The sequence below is a fragment of the Lissotriton vulgaris genome, chromosome 3_1 (genome assembly GCF_964263255.1).
Source record: "Lissotriton vulgaris chromosome 3_1, aLisVul1.2, whole genome shotgun sequence".
NCBI classification, from domain to species: domain Eukaryota; kingdom Metazoa; phylum Chordata; class Amphibia; order Caudata; family Salamandridae; genus Lissotriton; species Lissotriton vulgaris.
This window is the reverse complement of record NC_141689.1, coordinates 1,624,345,469-1,624,368,514: the sequence shown is the minus strand read 5'-3', so window position 1 is coordinate 1,624,368,514 and position 23,046 is coordinate 1,624,345,469. Positions and strand designations below refer to the sequence as shown.

The 23,046-nt window shown below is 48.1% G+C and overlaps 1 protein-coding gene across 8 annotated transcripts in view; it reads left to right on the top strand.

Moving 5' to 3' along the window:
• Positions 1-18,950, top strand: part of ELAVL2 (ELAV like RNA binding protein 2) — a 661,451-nt gene extending 642,501 nt beyond the window's left edge. For 6 of the 8 annotated variants that reach the window (XM_086962112.1, XM_086962109.1, XM_086962108.1 and 3 more), the window contains one exon: positions 16,307-18,950. In XM_086962112.1, coding sequence (XP_086818238.1) covers positions 16,307-16,637 — 331 coding nt within the window. In that variant the 3' untranslated portion in view covers positions 16,638-18,950. The remainder of the gene's footprint in view (positions 1-16,306) is intronic. The other 2 variants (XM_086962115.1, XM_086962114.1) reach the window with 1 other exon arrangement.
• Positions 18,951-23,046: the final 4,096 nt, after the last annotated feature.

The window sequence follows — 23,046 nt, the reverse complement described above, 5'->3', positions numbered from 1 at the left end:
TCGACTCCATCCTCAGATTGTTTTTTTCCGCCATTGGGTTCGGATGTCTTTGGGTTCCCTCTAGTCGGAATCGATAGAAAACTTTCTTGAGACCAAAAGGTCTTTAGTCTAATACGTCGGTAGTCTTGCATTCGGTCTTAGTTCTTCCAGCTCGGTTCCGAGCCGGATTCTCTACACCCGCGTGCTCTCGGCGCGGAAGGCCCAGCCGACGCTCCAGACCTATCGACCGTCAATCATGGACAGAAGTCCATTCAAGAGATGTCCCGTCTGCAACTCGAAGTATCCCCACATCGACGTCCACCCGGTGTGCAACAAGTGTCTGTCGCTGTCAAGCTATCCACGTCGTCCCTTACCTTGCCTTGACTGAAACCCTCTTGGATGACGTGGATGATTTCGCAGAGACGCAAGGGACCAACTTCCCTAATCACTAACCAAAACTTACTGATTCTAAAGTATACAGTAAGGTTTTAAACTAGGAATTAGGGAGGAGGGCCGGTACTGGACGTTGAAGTGTTGACCTTGGTTCTTGCTGTCGACCTGCGATCAGTAAGTTGTTGGCTTTCGTCCAGTATGTCTTTGTTTGATCGAGATGATGAAGTCATCAGACGTCCTCAAGGATTAGTGGTCAGCTTGTAGGATACCAGCTTGAATTGTCAAGTTGTAGAAATTGACATAATCTTCTTGCTTCCTTGTCTTGGGATTCGTGTTTTTTCCTCTAGTACAACAAAAGATAAACATAGACCAAAAGATACAAAATCCTATACGTCTTTCTTCATACACCTTTCTTTAAACACAAAATCTAAAACCACATTGTAATTATTTTCTCAGAATCACATATATAATCTGTAAGCAATTGTTCCTTCAAAAACTAAGATGTGTTCTTTAAATAAACTTAGAAATGTCCAAAGTCTCTTTCTTGCATTTCCTTCTGAAAATTGAAAGTTCCAAAAATTCTGTTGACCTTTCTTGCGAAGGGCGCCTTTAAACAACGAAAGTACTTAGCTTTTTAAATCGTGCCTTTCGGGATTCCTGTTCCGGAATTGAGAAAATCCGCTTTGAAGTTCTGCCAGGATCGAAACACCATCCGGTAAGTTCCACCTGCTGACGCGACCTTCTCCAGACGAAATCGGAAGGCAAAGCGCCTTCCAGAAGGCTGGGTGCGGTTTAAATACAGGACCGCACCCAGCCGCTCCCAGTTACGCACTCAGAACGTGCGCGAAGACGCTGACTGCAATCTCCTTCGAACGCGCACCAAAAGGAGCGTGCAAGGGATGCGAGGAGAGAAATCAAAAGACCTTCACTGGGCAAAGTCTCCATTGTACCATACGCTAAATCTTAACCTTTGAAATACTGCATTTACAAACCATAAAGACCAACGCAAGGCTCCGCAAAAGCAAAATAAATAACAAAACCACATGTATTAAGGCATGAATCACAAAATTATGTAAACACCCAATCACACTGATAATAAAGCGTGCGGGGAGCACGGGATAGGGGTGGGTTTCAAAAAGGGAAATACTACACATGTCTTTAGGATATGTGTATCATGTGCAGGAGCATGCAGAACCATGACAGTCGCGGGACCACGATGAAGCCAAGTGTATGGCTTGTTCACGCTTCAGGTCCAAGAAGACGCTTAAGCTTCGACGAGCTGCACGCCAGGAGGCCCAGCATGCTGCACCGGCGCCTGTGGACATCTTCGATGCAGGGGATGTCTAGGACGAATCTATCCAGGACATTTCTGAGTCGAACCCCGTGTCGGACGTCGACTTCGACTACGAGGCGGATGCAGAGATGTTCGAGGCCGAAAAAGTCATCGAGGTAGGAGACGACGACCGGGCCCTCGGGGCCATGAGGACAGCTTGGATGAGGAGCTTCCTCAAACTGACTCTGGGGCTGTGCCAATTCATAAGGCTCAGGTCGAGGGATCGCCTTCGGGCCTTACCCAAGATCGTACTATGGGTTCTACGGCCCCGCCTTTGGGCTCGGCCATGGACATTGCTGCTGAGCCACTCCCTGGCAAAACGAAACCGAAAGTGAAACCTGCGGTCTCGACTCCAGACACTGCGCAGGTGCCGTCCTCGAAACCGAAAGTGCGCATCGCTTTGGTCAGCTCCAAGGCCTCGGAGCCCTCGGCGCCGAAGAAGCCGAAGGCTCAAGTCAAGGGCGTCGAGACGAAGTCTGCCGCGCCGAAGACTAAAGTAAAGGTAGTCGAGCCGAGCGCGTCGGCGCCGAAGACGGTCGACGCCGGCAAAAGCCTCAGCGGCCCAAAGAAGGCTATCGGCGACCCGAAGAAAGCTCTCGGTGACCCGAAGAAACGGCTGGATGACCCGAAGGTTCTCGCGACTCCGCGTCAGCAGGACAAGGCCAAGGGCACGGCGCCCCGAGAGTCGACTCCAGGTGTGGCCTCGGGGGATTCCATTGAACCGGCGCGCCCATCCGCCGCATTCACCAAGAAGGTGACAGACTCCCTGCAGCGCATCAGGGACGGAACCACGTCAGCCGGTCCGAAGGATCCTCCGCCTACGAAACCGGTGGAGAACCCACTAAAGGCGTCCACGCCCATCCATTTCACGTTGCCGCCAAAGATGGCGCAGAAGGCTTTCGCTCCTAAGGCGGTCGCCAGCGTGCCCGAGAAGGTCTCCTCGGCGCCGAAGTCGTCGGCGGTGGTCCCCGGCCCACAACCTCGACGACCTTCAGTGGAAGAGCATCAGGAACACTTCATTGATGCCGAAACGGGCAGGCTTTCCCTCCACAAGCGGAAAATCGCCCCTGAATGCCCAATGGAGTCTTACAAGATCCCTCTCAAGAAAAAGGACTCTGCTTTCACTCCCGTTTTGGTGGAACCACTTTCCCCACAGACTCATAATGTTTCGCCCACTTACTGATGATGATGAGGATGAGTACAGTTATCCTGTCTATACAGACCCTGAGGATACCAACGAACCCTGGGCCGCTGGTGGTGACCCAGGGGATCCTCAATCAGGACAAGACCCTCAACTATTTTCTGCAAAAACGTCCCCTACAGAAGAGACTGCAGCTTTCAATGCCCTCATTGAACGGGCAGCTAACAATCACAACGTCCAGCTCAATGCTGACCCTGTGGATGTCGACTTCCTTTTTGATACCCTCTCAGTCTCAGAAAAAACTGTTAAGATTCTGCCTATGCTGAAAGGTGTTTTAAAGCATGCTGCTGAGATCTTTAAAGAACCTACCAGGGCGAGGGTGATAAACCCTAGGATTGACAAAATATACAAGTCGGCGCCTACTGATCCTACCTACATCAAAGGACAGTTGCCTCTAGACTCCCTTGTCTCGAATGCCCGGAAGAGGGCTAATTCTCAGACTACGGGTGATGCTCCTCCCCCAGACAAAAAATCCAAGGTCTTTGAGGCCTCGGAAGAGGGTAGCAGCACAGGCAGCCAACATCTGGCGCATTTCTAACACACATGTGCTTTTGGCGCGGTATGACAGGGCACACTACGACACACTGGAGACCCTGTTGCAGCACCTGCCTGATGAATACAAGGAGGCGGCTGAGATGCTGATTCAGGAAGGGAAGCTGATCTCTAACGCTTCAATTAAGTGCGCTCTGGACGCGGCTGATACCGCTGCCAGGGCTATAAACACTAGTGTTATGCTACGACGACATGCCTGGCTGAGAATCTCTGGCTTTAAGCCGGAGATCCAAACCACCATCCTTAACCAAACAGTCAACCCAGATCACCTGTTTGGCCCGGAGGTTGACACCACCCTAGAAAAAATTAAAAAGGACACGGAGACTGCGAAATGCATGGGTGCCTTACAGTCCCAGCAGTTTCGGGGTGGGTCTTTTCGTCGCTCAAGCACTAGAGGCGTTTCCAGGGTCCAGCTCTCCCAGTCCACGCAGTACTACAAGGGCAACACTCAGTCCACATACACCAACAAGAGTCAAGGTGGATATCGTGGCAACAGCGCCAAGGGCAGAGGTCGTGGAAACAGCTCCAGATCCTCTGCCACCAGCAAACAGTGACGCCTTGTCACTGCCCCCCGACCACACAACGCCGGTCGGGTGGAGACTCCAGCAGTTCCTGCCGGTCTGGAAGTCCATCACCACAGACAGGTGGGTCAGGAAACTTATTCAATACGGTTATTGTCTGGAGTTAACATCCACTCCACCCAACATGCCCCCAAGAAACCGTCCTATGTCGGCCGAGCATTTGCACTTATTGCAGCAGGAAGTCAGTTATGCTGCAAAAAAGAGCAATAGAGCTCATACCTTTGCAAGAAAGAGGCACGGGGGTCTACTCCCTGTACTTCTTAATACCAAAGAAGGACGGGTCCCACCGGCCCATCCTGGACCTCAGGCCACTCAACCATTACATCCTGTCGGAGCACTTCCATATGCTGACCCTGCAGCAAGTGCTCCCGTTGCTCAGTCAGGGGGATTTTCTCGCAACTTTAGACCTAAAGGATGCGTACTTTCACATTCCACTGCACCCTTCACACAGGAAATCCCTCCGGTTCACTTTCCAAAACCAGCACTACCAGTTCAAGGTTTTGCCTTTCGGTGTCACCACGGCACCCAGGGTGTTCACGAAGTGCCTGGCGACAGTGGCGGCGCATCTCAGGAGACGGAGCATCCACGTCTACCCCTATCTGGACGGCTGGCTCATCCAGGCAAAGTCATCCCTGCAGTGTGCCGCCCAAATGTCCCACACCATTCACCTCCTGCACGATCTGGGATTCTCACTGAATTACCCAAAATCCCACCTCCAGCCGCCCACATGCGGCAGTATCTGGGTGCGACTATAAATACTCTGGCGGCCACAGCCGAATTCAGTGAGTCAGCAGCATTCAATCGCTGATACAAAAATTCAGACCTCAACACTCGCTTCCAGCAAGAGTGTTCATGCAGTTGATAGGCATGATGGCCTCCTGCATTTCCATAGTCCCGCACGCGAGACTACATATGCGCCCGCTTCAGGAGTGCTTAGCACGTCAGTGGACTCAGGCTCACGGGCAGTTGAAAGACCTAGTGTTGGTGAGCGGTCGGGCATACAACTGGTGGAATCCACAAAACCTTTGCAAGGGCCGACCGTTCCAAGAGCCTGTGCCACAGATCATCCTGACGACGGACGCGCCTCTCCAGGGATGGGGAGCTCATGTACTCCATTACACAGTGCAGGGACTATGGACACAACAGCAACGGAAGATGCACATCAATGTTCTCGAACTGATGGCAATCTTCATGGCACTCAAAAGCCTTCCAAGTACATCTGTGCAACAAGGTCGTGTTGATCCGGACGGACAACATGACAGCCATGTACTATATTCAAAAGCAGGGAGGAACACACTCTCCGCAGCTGTCTCATCTGGCTCAGAGCATGTGGAAGTGGGCCATTCAGAGGAACATCTTCCTCATGGCGGAACACCTCCCGAGCAAGGACAATCAGATGGCGGACCTGTTCAGCAGGCACAGCCACCAGATGCACAAGTGGGAGATACATCCATCAGTACTCCAACCGTACTTCCAAAGGTGGGGTCATCCAGAGATAGACCTGTTCGCCACAAGGGAGGACGCAAAATGCCAAAGCTTCGCCGCCAGGTTCCCACACCCACAGTCGCAGGGCAGTGCAATATGGATGAACTGGTCAGGCAAATTTGCGTACGCTTTTCCCCCAGCACCAATGATACCGCTGGTGGCACGCAAACTCAGGCAGCACTCGATGACTCTCATCCTGGTTGCTCCAACGTGGGCTCGCCAACCATGGTACACCACGTTTCTAGAGCTGTCCGTGGTACCGCATCAGAGGCTACGTCTCACACCCAGCCTTCTGACGCAGAGCCATGGCGACATTCAGCATCCAGATCCGCAACAGTTCAACCTGGCGATCTGGCTCCTAAAGTCCTAGAGTTTGGCTACCTGCACTTGCCTTCTGACTGTATGGACATCATTCGGGAGGCAAGGAAGCCCACCACCAGAGCATGCTATGCAGCAAAATGGAAGGGGTTTGCCATTTATTGTGCAGACCACAACATTAACCCGCTAGATGCGTCTATTCAAAATATCATCTTTTACCTTTTCCATCTGTACAAATGTAATCTGGCCTATGCTTCCATTCGCTTACATCTATCTGCAATGGCCGCTTATCTCCAGAACAGGCAGCACCTCTCACTCTTCAGAGTGCCTGCCATTAAGGCCTTTCTAGAAGCACTCAAACGAGTCATTCCTCCGCGGACTCCACCAGCTCCGGAGTGGAACCTCAATGTGGTCCTCACCCGGCTGATGGGTCCTCCCTTTGAACCACTGCATTCCTGCGAGATTCAATTCTTGATGTGGAAAGTGGCTTTCCTCATAGCGATTACATCGCTGCGGCGAGTTAGTGAACTGCAAGTGCTAACTATCAAAGAGCCATTTATTCAAATTCATTCTAACAGGGTAGTGCTTCACACTAACCCTAAATTCCTTCCTAAAGTTGTGTCTCAATTCCATATCAACCAGACTATTGAATTGCCTGTTTTCTTCCAAAATCCTGAGTCATTGGCGGAGAGAATGCTCCACACCCTTGACGTCAAGAGGGCCCTGATGTATTACATCGATAGGACCAAGGATTTTAGGAAGACTAAACAACTCTTTGTTGCCTTTGCACCACACCACAAAGGTAACCCCATTTCCAAGGCTGGTATTGCTAGGTGGATCGTTAAATGTATCCAGATCTGCGATCTGAAAGCCAAGCGTACTCTCACCATTCCGCCGAGGGCCCACTCCACCAGAAAGTTGGGGGCCTCCATGGCATTCCTTGGAAATATTCCTTTGGAAGACATATGTAGAGCAGCCACATGGTCTACCACACACACATTTACAAAGCATTATTGTGTTGATGTGCACTCCAAACAGCAGGCAGCTGTAGGGCAGGCTGTTCTAAAAACACTTTTCCAAACTCCCGCAGCTGGCACGGGCGACCGCCGTTAATGGAGGGACTGCTATGTATTCTATGCACAGATATGAATTCAGCAGCCCACATGCCTCGAACCGAATATGCTACTTACCAGTAAAAATCTGTTATTGGCATGTAGGGCTGCTGACATTCATATCGCCCGCCCTCCTCCCCGGCGCCTGTAGCAGCTGCAGAATTCACACATACTTCTAGCATGGTCATCATTCACTTAGTTACACTCCATCCTGGCCACAATGGCTAAAAACAATCTGAGGATGGAGTCGATGCCCATGCACACTGTAGTCCAGGGGAGGAGCCACCTATCTTGTGATACTTCGAAGACTCTTCCAGGACAACAATGTGCAATCATCCGGACCCAACACTAGGCGGCGAACTATGCACAGATATGAATGTCAGCAGCCCTACATGCCGAGAACAGATGCATACTGGTAAGTAGCATATTCGTTACCAATCCAATCGACTCCTCATCTCTCAGCAGAGCGGTTTTCTTCTGACGCTGGTCAGGGTGATTCGGTGGAGGATGACAGGTTTCGGGCTGCTCGCAGTCACTCAAGCTTCTAATCAAATGCCATGATTTTGATAACTATCAGGACAATGGGGATTATTCAGAGCATGCCGGCCAACCAGCACCAGAACTTCCCATAGCGCAAATGCCAATGTCCCTTATTTCCATTCTTCAATTTATGCTGGATGACTATTACTGTTGTTTTCGAACCTCAGTCCAGACCTCTCCTGAACCACAAGCACCTCTTCCACCTCCACTCGTTGCAGAGCTGCTTCCCCCACAGTCTGCATCGGCGTCAAGGTTCCAACGCCAGGACACGCTACATGTCATTGAAGATGACAATGATGAGGATGATGACTGAGAAGAGGGTGAGCTGGATAATAGATCCCTCCTCACTGAACGGGACAGTTATCAGATTCAAACACCATCTGCCACCGCTCCAACTCCTCTTGATTCTCCACCGGTGGACATCGGCGGATTCCATGTCCTTATGGAAAGAGCGGCAAAAAGATTTCACCTCCCTTGGTTACTAGAGATGAGGGTTGTTTCTTGTATGACTTTGAAGATCAGCCACAGAAACCCGTACGCTCTCTTTCAATCATAGATTCTATTTGGCAAGAGGGTCTCAAGATAATGCAGAACCCTAATTCCATTCCTGCTGTCCGGCCACGACTTGATAAGAAGTACAAGGCCCCTGCCAATTCGCCTGCTTGTCTTATTGCACAGCCGAAACCTGATTCCATTATCAGTCAGGCAGCACAACGTCATGCCCAAAACCCTTAGTTTCTGCTATCGGCTCCTCCGGACCATGAGGGAAGATGCCTTGATGCTATTGACAATATGTTCTCACCTATGACAGCAACTACAGTCCGAGCGGCCAATTCTTTGTCTATCCTTGGCCGTTAGGATTGACAAATGTGGTCGGACATTTCTTCCCTCGTAGATTTTATACCAGAACCTTTTAAGGCAGAAGCGCTGAAAATTCTTGGGGGAAAGGATTTCCTCTGAGATTATTGATTGTGCTGTTGTATCTTTCACTGGCTTTCGTCTTCTGGCAGGAGCGGCAGTCCTCCGGCGGCAGAGCTGGTTAAAAGCCACTTCTTTCCGTCAGAAAGTACAGTCGAAAATATTGGACATGCCTTATGACGGTGAATTACTGTTCGGCCAACACATTGATGATGCCCTTCCGACAATCAAGAAGGACACAGACTCTGCTCGTGCTCTCGGCACTCTTCAATTCAAAAAGCAGCCCTTTCTGGGTGTGAGGGGTCATGGCTGCTCCTCTTACTTTCGGGGAGGTTCCAATCAGTACCAGCAGTAAAACTCTTTTCAAAATCGACAACGTAACTTCTCCCAGAATCAATAGTCGTGCTGACAAATGCAGGCTTTCTCTTGCAAGCAGTACAGAGGAAAATCCTCTTATGGAGGCAGAGATTCATCCAAGAAACAATGACTTTTTCCATCTGCCACCCTCCTTACCTCCCACACACACAAAGGTTGGAGGTCGAATCTCCCATTCCTACTCCAGATGGTCAGAAATTACTACAGATCGATGGGTTACAGATATTGTGCACAGGGGGCACGCTTTATAGTTTGTAAAAATCCCTCCCAGTTCTCCGCCCAGAGGTCCTCCTCCTGCCCATCTGAAGGAACTTTTGGGTCAACTCACAATCTTGAAGGCGCTATCGAAGTGGTTCTGAAGCTAAAAAGGGGCAGAGGTTTCTATTCAAGATTCTTCCTTACACAGAAAGTTGGGAGAATGGCGCCCAATTATGGACTTGAGCTCTCTGAAGAAATACCTCAGAAAAGCAAACGTTTCGATTGTTGTGTCTTCAGGAGGTGCTACCTTTACTATTCCAGAATGAATACTTGACCACACTGGACCTTTAAGATGCCGATTTTCATGTCCCAATTCTTTCCAGGCACAGAAAAATCCTCAGATTCAGAGTGGCTGGGAGAGATTTCAAATTAAAGGTCCTTCCATTAGGCCTCTGTTCTGCGCCCCTGGTGTTTACCAAGGTCCTGGCACCGGTGGCAGCCTATCTTCGTCTACAAGCTGTACAGATATTTCCGTACCTTGACTACTGTCTTCTAAAGGCACAGTCTTTTGAACTGGCATCCCCTCACACTCTACTTTGCAGGCCCCTCTTCCAGTCTCTGGGCCTTACTTTCAACCTGGAAAAGTCTCAATTTGTTCCCGCTCAACTCAGGACATTCTCGGGGGCCATATTAGACACCACACTGGCAAAAGCCTTTGTGTCCCTCGAAAGGCGTCAACGACTTTGCAACCTAGCGAACTCCCTCCGGTCAAGACAGTCAGTTTCCGTTAGGCAGTTGAAGTCTTTGCTGGGGATGTTGTCCTCTTGCATTCCCCTTGTCCCTCACTGCCACCTGAAAATGAGATCCATCCAGGAGGACCTCGACAAGCAATGGACTTAAGTTTCAGGATCCTTCAACGATATGGTCAAGGTCACCTCCCAGATGAAAACAGCTCTGTCATGCTGGACCCTCAAAAAAAACATATCGGCAGGCCGTCCATTTCTGGTGGACACCCCACGTTTCACACTCACAACAGACTCATCCCTCGAAGAGTGGGGTGCGCGTCTTCAGGGCCTCACAGTCCAAGGAAGGTGGGATACCCGCCAAAGGAACTGGCACATCAACCTTCTGGAATCATTGGCCATATTTCTGGCGCTAAAGTCTTTTTGCACCATCATTCAGAGAGCTTTGGTGTTGATCCGGACAGACAACACAACATGCATGCACTATATAAACAAACCAGGGGGCACAAGGTCCATTTTGCTATCCCTTCAGGCTCAACAAATCTGGGATTGGGCGATCCAGCATCAAATCACTCTGACGGCAGTACATGTTCCATGAACATCCAACATTCTAGCGGACTCTCTGAGCAGGTCAACCTTATCCAACCGCAAGTGGGAATTTCATCAACCCAAACTGTATCGCATCTTTCGGTTATGGGGTCCCCCTTAATCTGGATCTGTTTGCAACCAATCTGAACCGCAAATGCCCATTCCTCGTAAGTTGGCTTCCACAACCAGAGTTGTGCGGGAATGCTTTTTTGATGAACTGGTCAAAAATAAATGCCTTCGCTTTTCTGCCGATTCCTCTAGTCCCCAAGGTACTTCGGAAAATGAGATCCTTGCCACATTCTTCTAATAGCTCCCAGGTTGCCTCGACAAATCTGGTTTACGAAACTCCTGCTCCTGTCGCAGTGCTACCCGATTCTGATCCGCCCAATTCCGGATCTTCTTATAATGAATCATGGACAGGTGTGTCCCAGCTGGCCCAGGCATTTGCCGAGGGGGCGGGATGCAGCACGCTACTCAATCAGATGTGGACTTGATACCACAGACTCGCTGGGCAGGTCGATTTCCACAATGGTGGCGATCCGTCGAGTCACCACCACTCATCAGGCTCGAAATCCTCTGGTAAGTCGAGGAAGAAGTTGTCGAAGAGGCGTCATTGCTCTTCTGACTCCCATCGCTGGTCACACGACACGGCTGAGGGTTAAGGTGACACCACTCGCGCGGCGTCTCAACCTCACCCTCGGGTCCCTGGACTGCATGCGACGCCAGAGGAGATACGTGACTTCCTCGTGGCCATGAGGACTCACTTACCTCCGTTGAGGCCTGCCGGCGTGCCTTCAGGCCCCGCAGACCAGACTTTGGGCCTAAGCAGGCCATTGACTTCTGTCCCGACGCCGCAGGGTATCCAGGCCTTACGACCCCATTGGTGTCACTCCCAGCGCGGTTTTCAGACGACGTCGCTCAGCAGAGTCTCCGGCGTTGGTGGGTGAGCAATTCACCTGTGACCCAGTTAGGTCATTTTTGCCCGTTTATCAGAACACGGATGAAGGGGAGGACTGGAAGGGGTCTGAGGACCCTCTGGCACAACAGTGCCAGTTAAGTCAGGACTGGGCAGATGAGTTGGGGGAGGCCAGTGGTCTGGACACTGCCCGACAGTGGATTCATCTCTCCTCCCTCAGTGGCTACGGAGGAGAGTGCCACTTATGGTGTGGTGTTGCGCAGGGCAGCCAAGGCCTTGACTCTTGAGCTCCCTGCGGTGGCTGAGGACTAATCTCCTCACCGAGGTCCTTCAGCCTCCAGTAAGCTCTTCTGAGCCTATGCTGCCATTTAATGAAGCCCGCACGGACGTTCTGATGGGCGCCTGGTCCAAGCCCTCCAGAGTGCCCCCTGTGGATCGGAACGTGGCCCAACGCCATAGGCAGACTCCGTGCGACCCCCACTTTCTCCTCCTTCACCCCACCCCTGAGAGCCTGGTGATTCAAACCTCTACATCCCAGACCGCATTCCCGACTGCACCTCCAGATCGGGAATCCACAAGGTTTGATCAGTTTGGAAAGAAACTGTTCTCCTCATAGAGTTTGGGGTTGCGTTCTATCAACACCACTTGCCTTTTTGGCCGTTACACCCACTCCTTTTGGGATTCAGTTGTGGACGTGCTGCCATAGTGTTAGGAGGAGGCCCAGCCACAGCTCTCCCAGGCACTTGCCGAGGGGCGGGATACAGCACGCTACTCAATCAGATGTGGAGTTGATACCCCTGACTTGCTGGGCAAAGCGATTTCCACAATGGTGGCGATCGCCAATTTCTCGGGGGATGTCCAGGCCACGCTCATGGACATGCCCTTTGATGGCAGTCGCCTTTTTGGCGACAAAATAGACTGTGCGCTTGAGCGATTCAAGGACTTCAGGGCTACGGCTAAGTTCTTGGGCCTATCGGGTCAGCCCCAGCAGACTTCTGCTTTTCTCCCCTTTTGTGGCCAAGGAAGGGGCGCCCCCACACGTTCATACAGCCACAAGCCGCAGAACCAACCTCAACGCGGTCGCTGACGTGTTAACTGCTGTGGTGGTGCCAGGGGGCAATGGCAAGGTCAGTACACATCCACTCCTGCATCATCTGCCTCAAAGCCTTCCTCATCCGAGCTTTCAGGCCCTTTTGATGCCAGTGGGGGGCAGGGTCCGCCATCACCTCCTCCACTGGCAATCCATCACGTCAGACAGGTAGGTGCTGCAAATTGTCCGAAGGGGCTACTCCCTCCCCTTCAAGGCTACCCCTCCAGCCGTACCACCGCATGTCGGGGGATCACTTAAAACTTCTGTAGGAGGAAGTTATGGCCCTCTTGGCCAAGGGGACCATCGAGCCCACTCCTGGGCCAGAAGTAAGACGTGGTTGCTACTCCCACTACTTTCTGGTACCCAAGCAGGGCAAAGGAGGCCTACACCCTATCTTGGATCTCCGGAGCGTCAATTACTTCCTCCGGGAGGAGAAGTTCAAGATGCTGACTTTGGCTCAGGTCCTGGCTGCCCTAGACCCTGGAGACTGGATGATAGTGTTGGACTTGCAGGATGCGTATTTCCACATCTCCGTCCTGCCTGCCCACGGGCGCTACCTGTGGTTTACGGTAGGCCACAAGCACTTTAAGTTTACCGTGCTCCCCTTCGGCCTCACCAGTGCCCCTCAGGTGTTCATGAAAGTGATGGCGGTGGTCGCAGATTATCTGCGCAGATAAGGGGTTTGTCTTCCCCTATCTCGATGACTGGTTGCTGGCCCCAGACAGTCGTCTCCCACCTCCAGACTACGGCCGACCACCTGTACTTGCTGGGGTTCTCCATCAACGTGCCAAAGTCACACCTGTGCCCCTTTCAGAAGCTCCTTTTCATTGGAGCGGTTCTGGACTCTGCACAGTTTCGGGTTTATCCTCCCAAGCAGTGGGTTTGGGATATTCAGATTCAGATCTTTCAGCCTTTATCCCGAGTTTTGGTTAGGTTGATGCTGTGGCTCCTGGCCTCCTGCATCCTACTGGTGCATCACGCCAAGTGGCGGATGCAGGCTCTGCAGTGGGACCTGATGTTTCAGTGGGCACAGCATCAAGGCAACCTGTCCGACCACATCCTGATCTCAGTTGCAGTGGTGGCTCACGAACTGCGATTGGGTTAGCAGCCAACCGGAGCAAGTAGTTGTGGGTGATGCGTCCCTCCTGGGATGGGGGGGCCACATGAGAAAGGTGGAGATCAGAGGCCTCTGGTCTCCGGCGGAGTCTCGGCTCCATATCAACCTTCTGGAGCTGCGGGCGATCCGACTTGCACTGAAGGCATTCCTTCCTTCTGTCCAGGGAAGTGTAGTGTAGGTGTTCACGGACACCACCGCCATGTGGTACTGCAACAAACAGGGCGGGTAGGGTCGTGGACCCTTTGTCAGGCTTTGCGCCTCTGGACATGGCTCGAACACCAGGGTGTCACCCTGGTGGTTTAACATCTGGCAGGTTCCCTGAACGCCAGTGCGGACAAACTCAGCTGCCGGTGCATGATGGATCACGAATGGTGTCTGAACTCGGACTTGGCGCAAGGTCTCTTTCAGCAGTGGGGAGACCCTTGGTTAGATCTATTCCCCACCAAAGAGAATGCGCAATGTCATCAGTTCTGCGCATTGGAATTTCCAAGGTGACACTCGCTCAGAGATGCTTTTTGTTGCAAGTGGAGTTGCGAGCTGTTGTACGCCTTTCCGCCTATACCACTTCTGCCCAGAGTGCTGAAGATCGGGCGAGACCAGGCCCAAGTCATCCTTGTGGCTCTGGACTGGGCACGAAGATACCGGTATCCCAAGCTACTCAGCATGTCAGTCGATCCTCCGATTCGTCTCCCTCTTCAGGAGGACCTTCTGTCGCAGCAGCAGGGGACGGTCCTCCACCTGAACCTGTTCAGTCTCCACCTACATGCGTGGAGATTGAGCAGCGGCAGTTGAGGGCATTTGACTTGCCTCCTGAAGTCTGTGACCTGAATCTGGCAGGTAGCCATCCCTCCCCAAAAACGGTATACGCCTGCAGGTGGAACAAATTTGTGGCATGGTGCACAGCAAAGGGTGTGGATCCACTTTCTGCCCCCCTTTCAGAGGTTCCCCTTTTCTTTCTTTCTCTTGCCCGGCAGGGTTCTGCTCTGGGCACTATCAAAGGCTATCTCTCGGCCATTTCAGCGTTCTTAAGGCTTCCTGATCAGCCTTCTCTTTTCAAGTCCCATCTTGTAAATAGATTCTTGAAAGGCATCACACACATATTCCCTCCTGTTCCCTTTGTGATGCCTCAGTGGGACTTGAACCTTGTGCTGACTTATCTGATGTGCACTCCCTTTGAGCCACTTCATAACTGTCCTCCTCGGCTTCTGACTCTTAAAACTGCATTCCTGGTTGCCATCACCTCTGCCAGGAGACTGAGTGAGCTCCAGGCTCTCTTCTAAGCCTCTTTTCCCCTTGTTCTGAGGACTTGTCCTTCTTTCCTGCCCAAGGTGGTTACAGCCTTTCATATCTGGCAGTCCATCACCTTGCCCACCTTCTTTCCGCCTCCCCGAAAGAGGTAGAGAGGCTCCGTCTGGACCCAAAACGTGTGCTCTCCTATCTAGACCGCACACACCATTTCCGGGTAGGCGACCAGCTCTTTGTTGGTTATGTGGGCGCTAAGAAGGGATGGGCAGTGCACAAGCACACCATCTCTCTGTGGGTCGTTTTGTGAATCAAGGTTTGTTACTCCTTGGTGAAAAAGGAGCCTCCTGTGGGGTTGCCCGCCCATTCCACTCGGCCCACGGCGGCTACTACTGCCCTGGGTCGGGGAGTCCCCTTGCAGGACATCTGGCAGCTTTGTGGGCCGCGCTGCACATGTTTGCTATGCACTACTGCCTGGACAGCCAAGTCCGGAGTGAAGCCTTATTCGTCCGTTCTGTTCTCCAGGACTTTCTGGTGTGATCTTGGTTCGCAGACCCACCACCTGGGTTAGTATTGCTGGGGTATCCATTCTAAGGTAAGGAATCTAACACTAACCTGTTTCTTTCAGATGCACAAGTTACTTACCTTTGGTAACGATATATCTGTAAGAAACAGTAATAGGTGTTTCCTTACCACCTCACCCATCCTCCCCGTTCTGCAAACTGATATCTAGGGTTAAGGTCATCCCTTTCAGGGCCCTAGTTTCATGGCACCTGTGTCGGTTTCTTGCATGGCTTAGCTTTCCGGGCCCGGAAAGCTATGTACAGAACTGACATCAGCGCGGAGGTTTGCGTCCAAGTACACCGACGTCATCCAGGTGAACACGGCAACTGACGCGGAGCCGCAGACTACGCCTACCGACGCGCAAGGGTACTGCTTACGAAAACTTTCTGGATCCAGTCTGAACCCTGAGGATATTCTAAAGTAAGGAATCTAACACAAACTACTGTGTCTTACAGATATATTGTTACTGAAGGTAAGAAACTTGTGCGATAACGCCTGCTTATTTCAAATGTTTTTTGGGAACCTTTCAGTTCAAATATAAACCTCCTCCAAACAAGCTAATAGGCAAAAATGTGAAGGATAATATTTTATATCCTACTAATGAAAGACTAAATGGAGCTGGTAAACGTTATGTGCACCTTAATCAACAGGAGCCTATGCTGATGTATCTTTTCTATGAAACTACTGCTCCTTTAGCTTTATTCAGGGGAAAAAAACATATATCCTCCTCTGTGAGTTGTCCCTCAACTCCTTAGCCTATGCCTGCATCGCTGTGTCAAAGAATGTAGATTAATCGTTGAAGCTCCCACAGTGTCCCGGTTGATATGCGTATCTTTAACTACTAACTCTTAGCAGTTTATAGTAATACTTCCTGACCTAAATAATTCCTCCCTTCTAAAATGTTTAAATCCCCTTTTCTGATCCATGGCTTGATGTTAATACTGTATAAGCATATAATTGATAAGGCCCAGACAGGTTTTTCCAAATTGCAGAGTACATTATTACCAAAAGGTTTTATGTTCAACATTGCTTTTATGCTTACATTGTCTTTGTTTGCTTAGTAGGTTCTCTCCGATGACCATTGATGGCATGACGAGTTTGGCTGGAATTAACATCCCTGGGCATGCAGGAACAGGATGGTGCATTTTTGTATACAACTTGGCACCTGATGCAGACGAGAGCATCCTGTGGCAGATGTTTGGACCGTTTGGAGCAGTCACCAATGTGAAAGTCATTAGAGACTTTAACACCAACAAATGCAAAGGATTTGGATTTGTGACCATGACAAACTACGATGAGGCAGCCATGGCTATTGCCAGCCTTAATGGATACCGCTTGGGGGACCGGGTATTGCAAGTCTCCTTTAAAACAAGCAAAACGCACAAAGCCTAATGGTTTCTCCTCAGTCTATTTGTATAAGTATAAAAACTATTGAACAAAGGCCAATTAAGAGAAACTTTATACATATTTGAATGCCTTTGTAATTCAGTGTTGAGATGGAGAGGGGGTCAAATAATTATTTAGCATCCTAAGAGTATGTGAGATTTTTTTATTACTAGTATTTGAATTAAAACTACTTCAAAAGCTTTTTTTCTTTGAACTATGGACAAATGGCAGGGGTTCCGCCTGCCACTTAAGTCGATTACCTTCTTTTGAGAAGGTGAACCTTTTAAAATGTTTCTGCTACACACCTTTTGTGTTTTCATAATTGCCTTGAACTTGTGAGTAAATATTGAGGCTTTGTATTGTAATTCTTCAGTTTGTGTATGCATCTTATTTTTCCTGAGTTCAAATGTTTTTGTTATTATGCATTGCTGTAACATTTGTAAGAACCAGTTTGTTTTGAAGTTTACATTTATTTATATTGTTATATCTATATTTGTTTTATAATTGTAAGTTGGGAGGTGAATATAGAATTGCGTTGTTAGAATACTGGAGAAATTTTCATAAAGCAGTAGTACCTTACCAAAGAGATAACCTCTTTGATGTGGGTTTAAACAAAAAACATCTATTTTTATAAAAAAGAAAAAGAAAAAAATTTGAAGATACTTTTTACTGATCCTGGAACAAATATTTTCACTTGAATACTTAGAGAAATCTACTTCATATAACGCCTTGTGAGCTTTTAAAACTTACTGGGAAATTTCCAAAATGGTTGGCTTTCGAGGGAGTTCCGATTTTGAAAATGCTTTTGAGATCTTTGTATGGAAGTAGAATCAGTGGGCACAGTTGGTTCCATTTGTGCAATCATCAGTGAAGTGTCGGATTGTTCTGGTTATTATGTGATGACCAGCTCACATTAATTTGTGATTTTGGAATAAAATTATAAAATATAAAACAATATGAAATAAGAGCAGGCAAGCAAATTAAATTACCAAGAGATGGGGGATAAAATCTGTTCTTCCTAAAGAATTCCCTTCAGATTGAGCTCATGGTGTTTAGTGATGTACTTGCAGTATTGTTTGAAGAATTGTTTTGTGTTGAAGAAACAAATGAAGTTGCACACGTGAGTTTGCACTGTAGGGCCTGCCAAGCAGCGCCCGTGTTGGATATTTTTGGACGTATTTTGGAAGTTCCTTTCCAGGCGAACACCTGAGCTTTGTGTATTGTAAATATATCTTGCATTTATTAAACTTTCAGCTATATTTTTTTCCTAACATGCTGAGTGATGTTTAAACTTTGAATGTTTCTTGTATTAATTTTTTTCTGATTTGTGAAGAGCATTAAGACTTTTGTTTTAGAGGTCTGCTTATTTTTGCTGTCCTGAGGACTTGAATTACAGTGCATCAAGTTTGCAAATTGACTTTAATTATAGTTTAGTCTGTATATAGTCTACATTTAACTGTTATATTGATGCTACAATTTTCTTTGTGGAGAATAAAATATCATTTTTCAAAGTTCATTACATTTGTGTTTTCTTACAAAGCAAACACAAATACTTGTATGCTGTTGAAATTTAACTTTGTGATCCTTTGTTTACTATTTGGGAAATATAAATGTATTTTTCATATCTGTCAAACGCTTTCTGATTTGCATCCATCTTATACATTAAAAACTTGAAAGGTTTTATTCCCGTCGCTAGGATGCACTGGAAACTATATTGTCCTATAGTAAAATCTAATATGTTCATATGCTTTCCATTAGAGCACATAATGGTCTTTGTGTAATTTAGTTGTATGTTGAACTTTGCAGATGTTTTGAGTTTTTCCTTTATTTTTCCAGTTTGTAGTATATACTTTAAATATAGTACAGTACTGATATTGTGGAAAGAACGTGATAAAGTGAGTTTTCATGCTACCCTCACTGACTGGGTAACCCAAAAAGTGGGAGGAGTAAAAATGCTTCATTTCTTTAGCAGTTAAAGTATATCCTAAAAGTTGGCATATCTTTTGGAAAAAAGATACGCACTTTAATAATGCAAAATTGTCATACCTGGTGTAATATATTATGTTTTCTCTGCTGCTCTTGGCACTGCAATATAATGCATTGAGGTGGCATGCAAATTGAGGTTCACTTTACACTGTTGATCAGAGCACTTAAAATGTAAAGCGGTTATTTATTTAAAATTGTACAGTACAACTTTATTCACATTTGTTGGAATAGAATGTATCTTTTTGGGTATTTAAGAGACTGTACATGTTTTCTTTTGTGTTTTGGATCTTTTGTATTTTTTCATGTTCAGTACATCAATAAACAAAGTTGAAGGGAAAATGTCTTGCATGGTTATTTAAGCATGCTATTTCTTTACTTCGTTGTAGTACACAAATGAAGTTCCTATTTATTTGGCGATGGAATTTACATTTTTGATCAGGCATGTCATCTGTGTCCAACCTTTAGTCTGACCCCTTTACTTTGCCTAACATTTACTCCTGCTGTTACTTAGACTGCACCTTTACCTTGTCTCCATTTTCTTAGTTGTATCATTGCTTTGCCAACTGTATCAGGAAAGTATGTTAAAGGTAGCTATTATTTAGTACTGGATTGTTTGTAATGTGAACACTTTTGTCTCCAGATGGCACTGCGGTTATGCTGCCATCAACCTTGCTGGGCTCCACGTGCCTATCTCTTAGGCCAGGTCTTTGAGCCTCCTCTGGGGCATTTTTCTATTTTCTACCACCATGGCCAGTTTCGCTCGTCAAGGCTCTCTTAGCATCGGCCTTCCTCTAATTTGCTTACAACTTGAGCTTGACCATTTGCAGCCTAAACTCTTTCAGCCTTCCTGTCTGCTAGCTCCTCTGGTGGGGCCAGCCTTGTGAAGACAAACTGCTCTCCGGTCTTGTAGGGAGTTCTAATGCAAGGGTTGTCATCCACATCACTTGTGTGCTGCATTTCAGGATCTGCACTCTGGTCCTTTCCTTGCTGTTCCATAATACTGTTCCTTTCCGTTGCTGTAGCTAGTGACGTCTGGACATTTGCTCAGACCGGCCCTCAGTGTCTTTTGGAGCTCCAGTTTTCTGGTGTTGCTCTTGAGTGGAAGTCTGCTCTCTTTGCTGAACTCCTTGACCTCAGCCACAGTGGTGGCATCCATTTTGCAAGCTCAAACTCCATCCTTGTAAGTAAGTAAACGTTTCATGCACAAGAGTGAAGTTGAATGAGAGGGAAGTTCGAAAAGCAGTAAGGCCAATTAAGGATTTTTTTAACACAAAATGGTCCCAAATTATTTATCTGGAATTATTAGAGTAACACAGACACTATATGGCACTGCCTAACACAAGTCCTAAACTCACCCCTGCCACCAATATTGTCAAATGAGTTACTGGTTGTGGGAGGTGAACCCCTTCAGCAGCAGTCCTAATATCTGTTTGGGTGAAACACAAGCACACCAGATAAACCTGTACTTCACCGTCTGGTAGCTTAGCATGAAAGCAGTCTGGTTTAATTTAGAGGCAATATTTAAAGTATTTATGCTGCACTTTAAACAGTAATGAAGTGAAAACACAACATACGAAAAATCCTACACCAATTCAGAAAAATAGAGCAAAATGTAATAAATGATTCAAGACCAAAATAACAAAAGTCCAATCAGTCGAACCAGAGAGATGCAATTTTAGAGATTTCGGGTAAGTAAAGAGTCTAAAAGCACAATGCACCATTCACAGTTATCTGGTATTGCGAGGTCGGGCAATTGTCATAAGTTGAGGCCGACCACAATGATGCAAAGGCTGGCTTCAGGGACCGGGTTAGTCGTGCTAAAAGAGTTACCTTCAAAGTCCAGTGCGAAGAGTTCTGTTCTTGGTGCAGGGGGCCGCGAGGAGCAGGGAGCGTCACTGTAGTTTAAAGATCCTGTTGGGTGTTGCTAATGGTCATTGCTGTAGCATCTCGTTGGTGGTCACTCCGTGCTGTTGATTCTGTAGCACAAAGTGTAGATCTCGCACTGCCATTCACTGTGGCATGAAGAGTTGAAAGAGAGAACCCACTTGAACACTGGTTAGCAGGCTTGACATGTTGTGTATATTCTGGACTCTATTGGCTTCCTCTAGGGTGCCCTCTGACCTCAAGGATCTGAGGAGTCCTCCAGTCAGACTGCTGTTGGCAGATCCATCGTTTACATAGACTGTGCCTCTTGACCCAGTTGTGGGCCCGCCCTGGCTTTGGGGCTTACTCCTCTCCTGATTACTCACCTCGTGCCGTGATCCTCATTGGTTCCCCAATTGTCAACGCTGCCACTTGCGGAAGAGCAGATATCCTTTCAGATTCTGAATCCACCTAGGCAGAAGTCCTGCCCAATTCAACCTCAGACAGCCCATACAGCTCCATTCAGACTCTGTTGGGACATTGCCCCTGGAAACACGTTTTTGGGATCCAGAACTCCATGGTGGAGTGACTATGCCCAACTTTAAAGATGAAAATCTGTTTTTCGAATTCCAACATGCCAATGAACTATTTACACCCCCTGGTACTGGACCGAACTCTCCACCGAGCCCTTCCACCCGGGAGTCAGCATGTTTTGCTGTGTTTAAGGAAGGCTTCAGAAGTACTGGACAGCCAATGCCATTAACAGAGTTAAAAACAAATGTTCTCAAAGGCAGCCTGGGCAGACTTCTTCAGTCACTTCTCCATTTCACCGAAGCCCTGACAGATATCTTAGAGGGTACTTAGTCCAAACCTAGATCTTCCTTGACTGTGAATAGGCAGATTTTTCCCATCTTTCTTCTTCCAGCATCCTACTCCAGAGTGTCTTTTGGTGCAAGCTTTCACAAGCAGGTTGAACCTCAATTCTTTCCCTACTGCGCACCCAGACAGGGAGTCAGAGCACATGGAGGGTTTTGCAAAGAGAATGTTCTCAACTGTCAGTCTAGCACTCAGATCAGTCAACTCCAGTTACTGCTTATGCTATACTCGCAAGCATTCTAAGACATGGTGACCAAAATCTTGCCCGCAGACCCTGATGAGCCTCACGTTAATTTGGCTCACATCATACAAGATCTACAAGACGGTGCGAAGTAAGTCATTAGATTAAGGCTGTATCCCCCCTCTCTCTTCTCTCCCCCCCTCCCCCCATTGTTTGTCCACTCTTTTTCATTTTCCGCCTACTCCACAGTGACTTAAGGAGGGAGGACCTCTTGTCCATTCTACAAAGGAAACTCAAGGCTCTTTTGGACAAGGGAACAAACGATAGGGTACCAGAATCCGAAATGGGGACTGGTTGCTGCTCATGTTATCTGAAGTATGTGGTATCAGCACCAAGGGAGCCTGTTCGATTCCATCCAGGTTTCGAAAGCAACTGTAATAAAGCTACACTGGTTGATGCTAGCCTGCATTTGGTCCAGTGGCAGACCGCTCTCCCTGCCAGCTGCGGGTGATTTGCTTTACACTTAAAGCCTTTCTCCTGTCCATCAAAGGGGTACAGGTGCCTTTACTCAAGAACATCTTTACTGCCATGTGGTACTGCAACTATAAGAGTGGGGTCTCTCCCCTCCCTTTCCTTTCCCAACTTCTGAATATCAGAAATGACTGGCTCCAAGTCATCTTGTTAGCCCCAACTAGGCTAGGAAAGTGAGAGACCTGGAATTTTTGGCCTGGAGCGTCTGTCCTCCAATCCAGCTGCTGCTTCAGGACGATCTTCTGTCATACGAATCGGGCAATGCCTAAATCTCCATGCATGGAGACTAAACAGCAACAGTTAACTTCTTTCGATCTCTTTTGTGAGGTAGTAGATGTCATTTTGTCTGCTAGGTGCCCATCTTCCAAAGAAGTCTATGCTGGAAAATGTTTGTTGCTTGGAGTACTTCTCAACATATGCGATATTCAAAAGTGCAATTATCCAATGTGGTGGTGGTTCTGCCTCTATCTCCGCAAAAAAACTTGTGACTGCTGTCAAAGGTAATTTGTCACCCCTTGCAGCTTTTATGCGGTTACTGGATCAATCATTGTTATGCCACAATGGGACCTTAATTTGGACCCAACATTCTTGATGTGCACCCTATTTGAGCCGATGCATAGGTGTTCTCTACATCTCCTAACTGAAGACAGTAATTCTCATAGCGATAATGTCAGCTCGTTGTGCAAGTGTGTTGCAAGCCTTTCTGTTAAGCAACCATATACCACCTTCATCCCAGAAAAACTGGCGCCCCAAACTAGGGACTCATTCCTATCAAAAGTTGACACTATTTCTTGTTGGACAGTCGTATCACCCATCCAGAGCTCTTTCCTCTACCTCATCCATCTAAGTAGGAAGTCGGGCAGCATTGTTTCTCTCAGAAGAGCCTTAAGTTTCTATGTTGAGCATAACAGAAAACAGCAGGTGGACTCTTTGTAGGGCTCTCTGGAGCAAACAAGGACAAAGCAATGCAGAAAATAA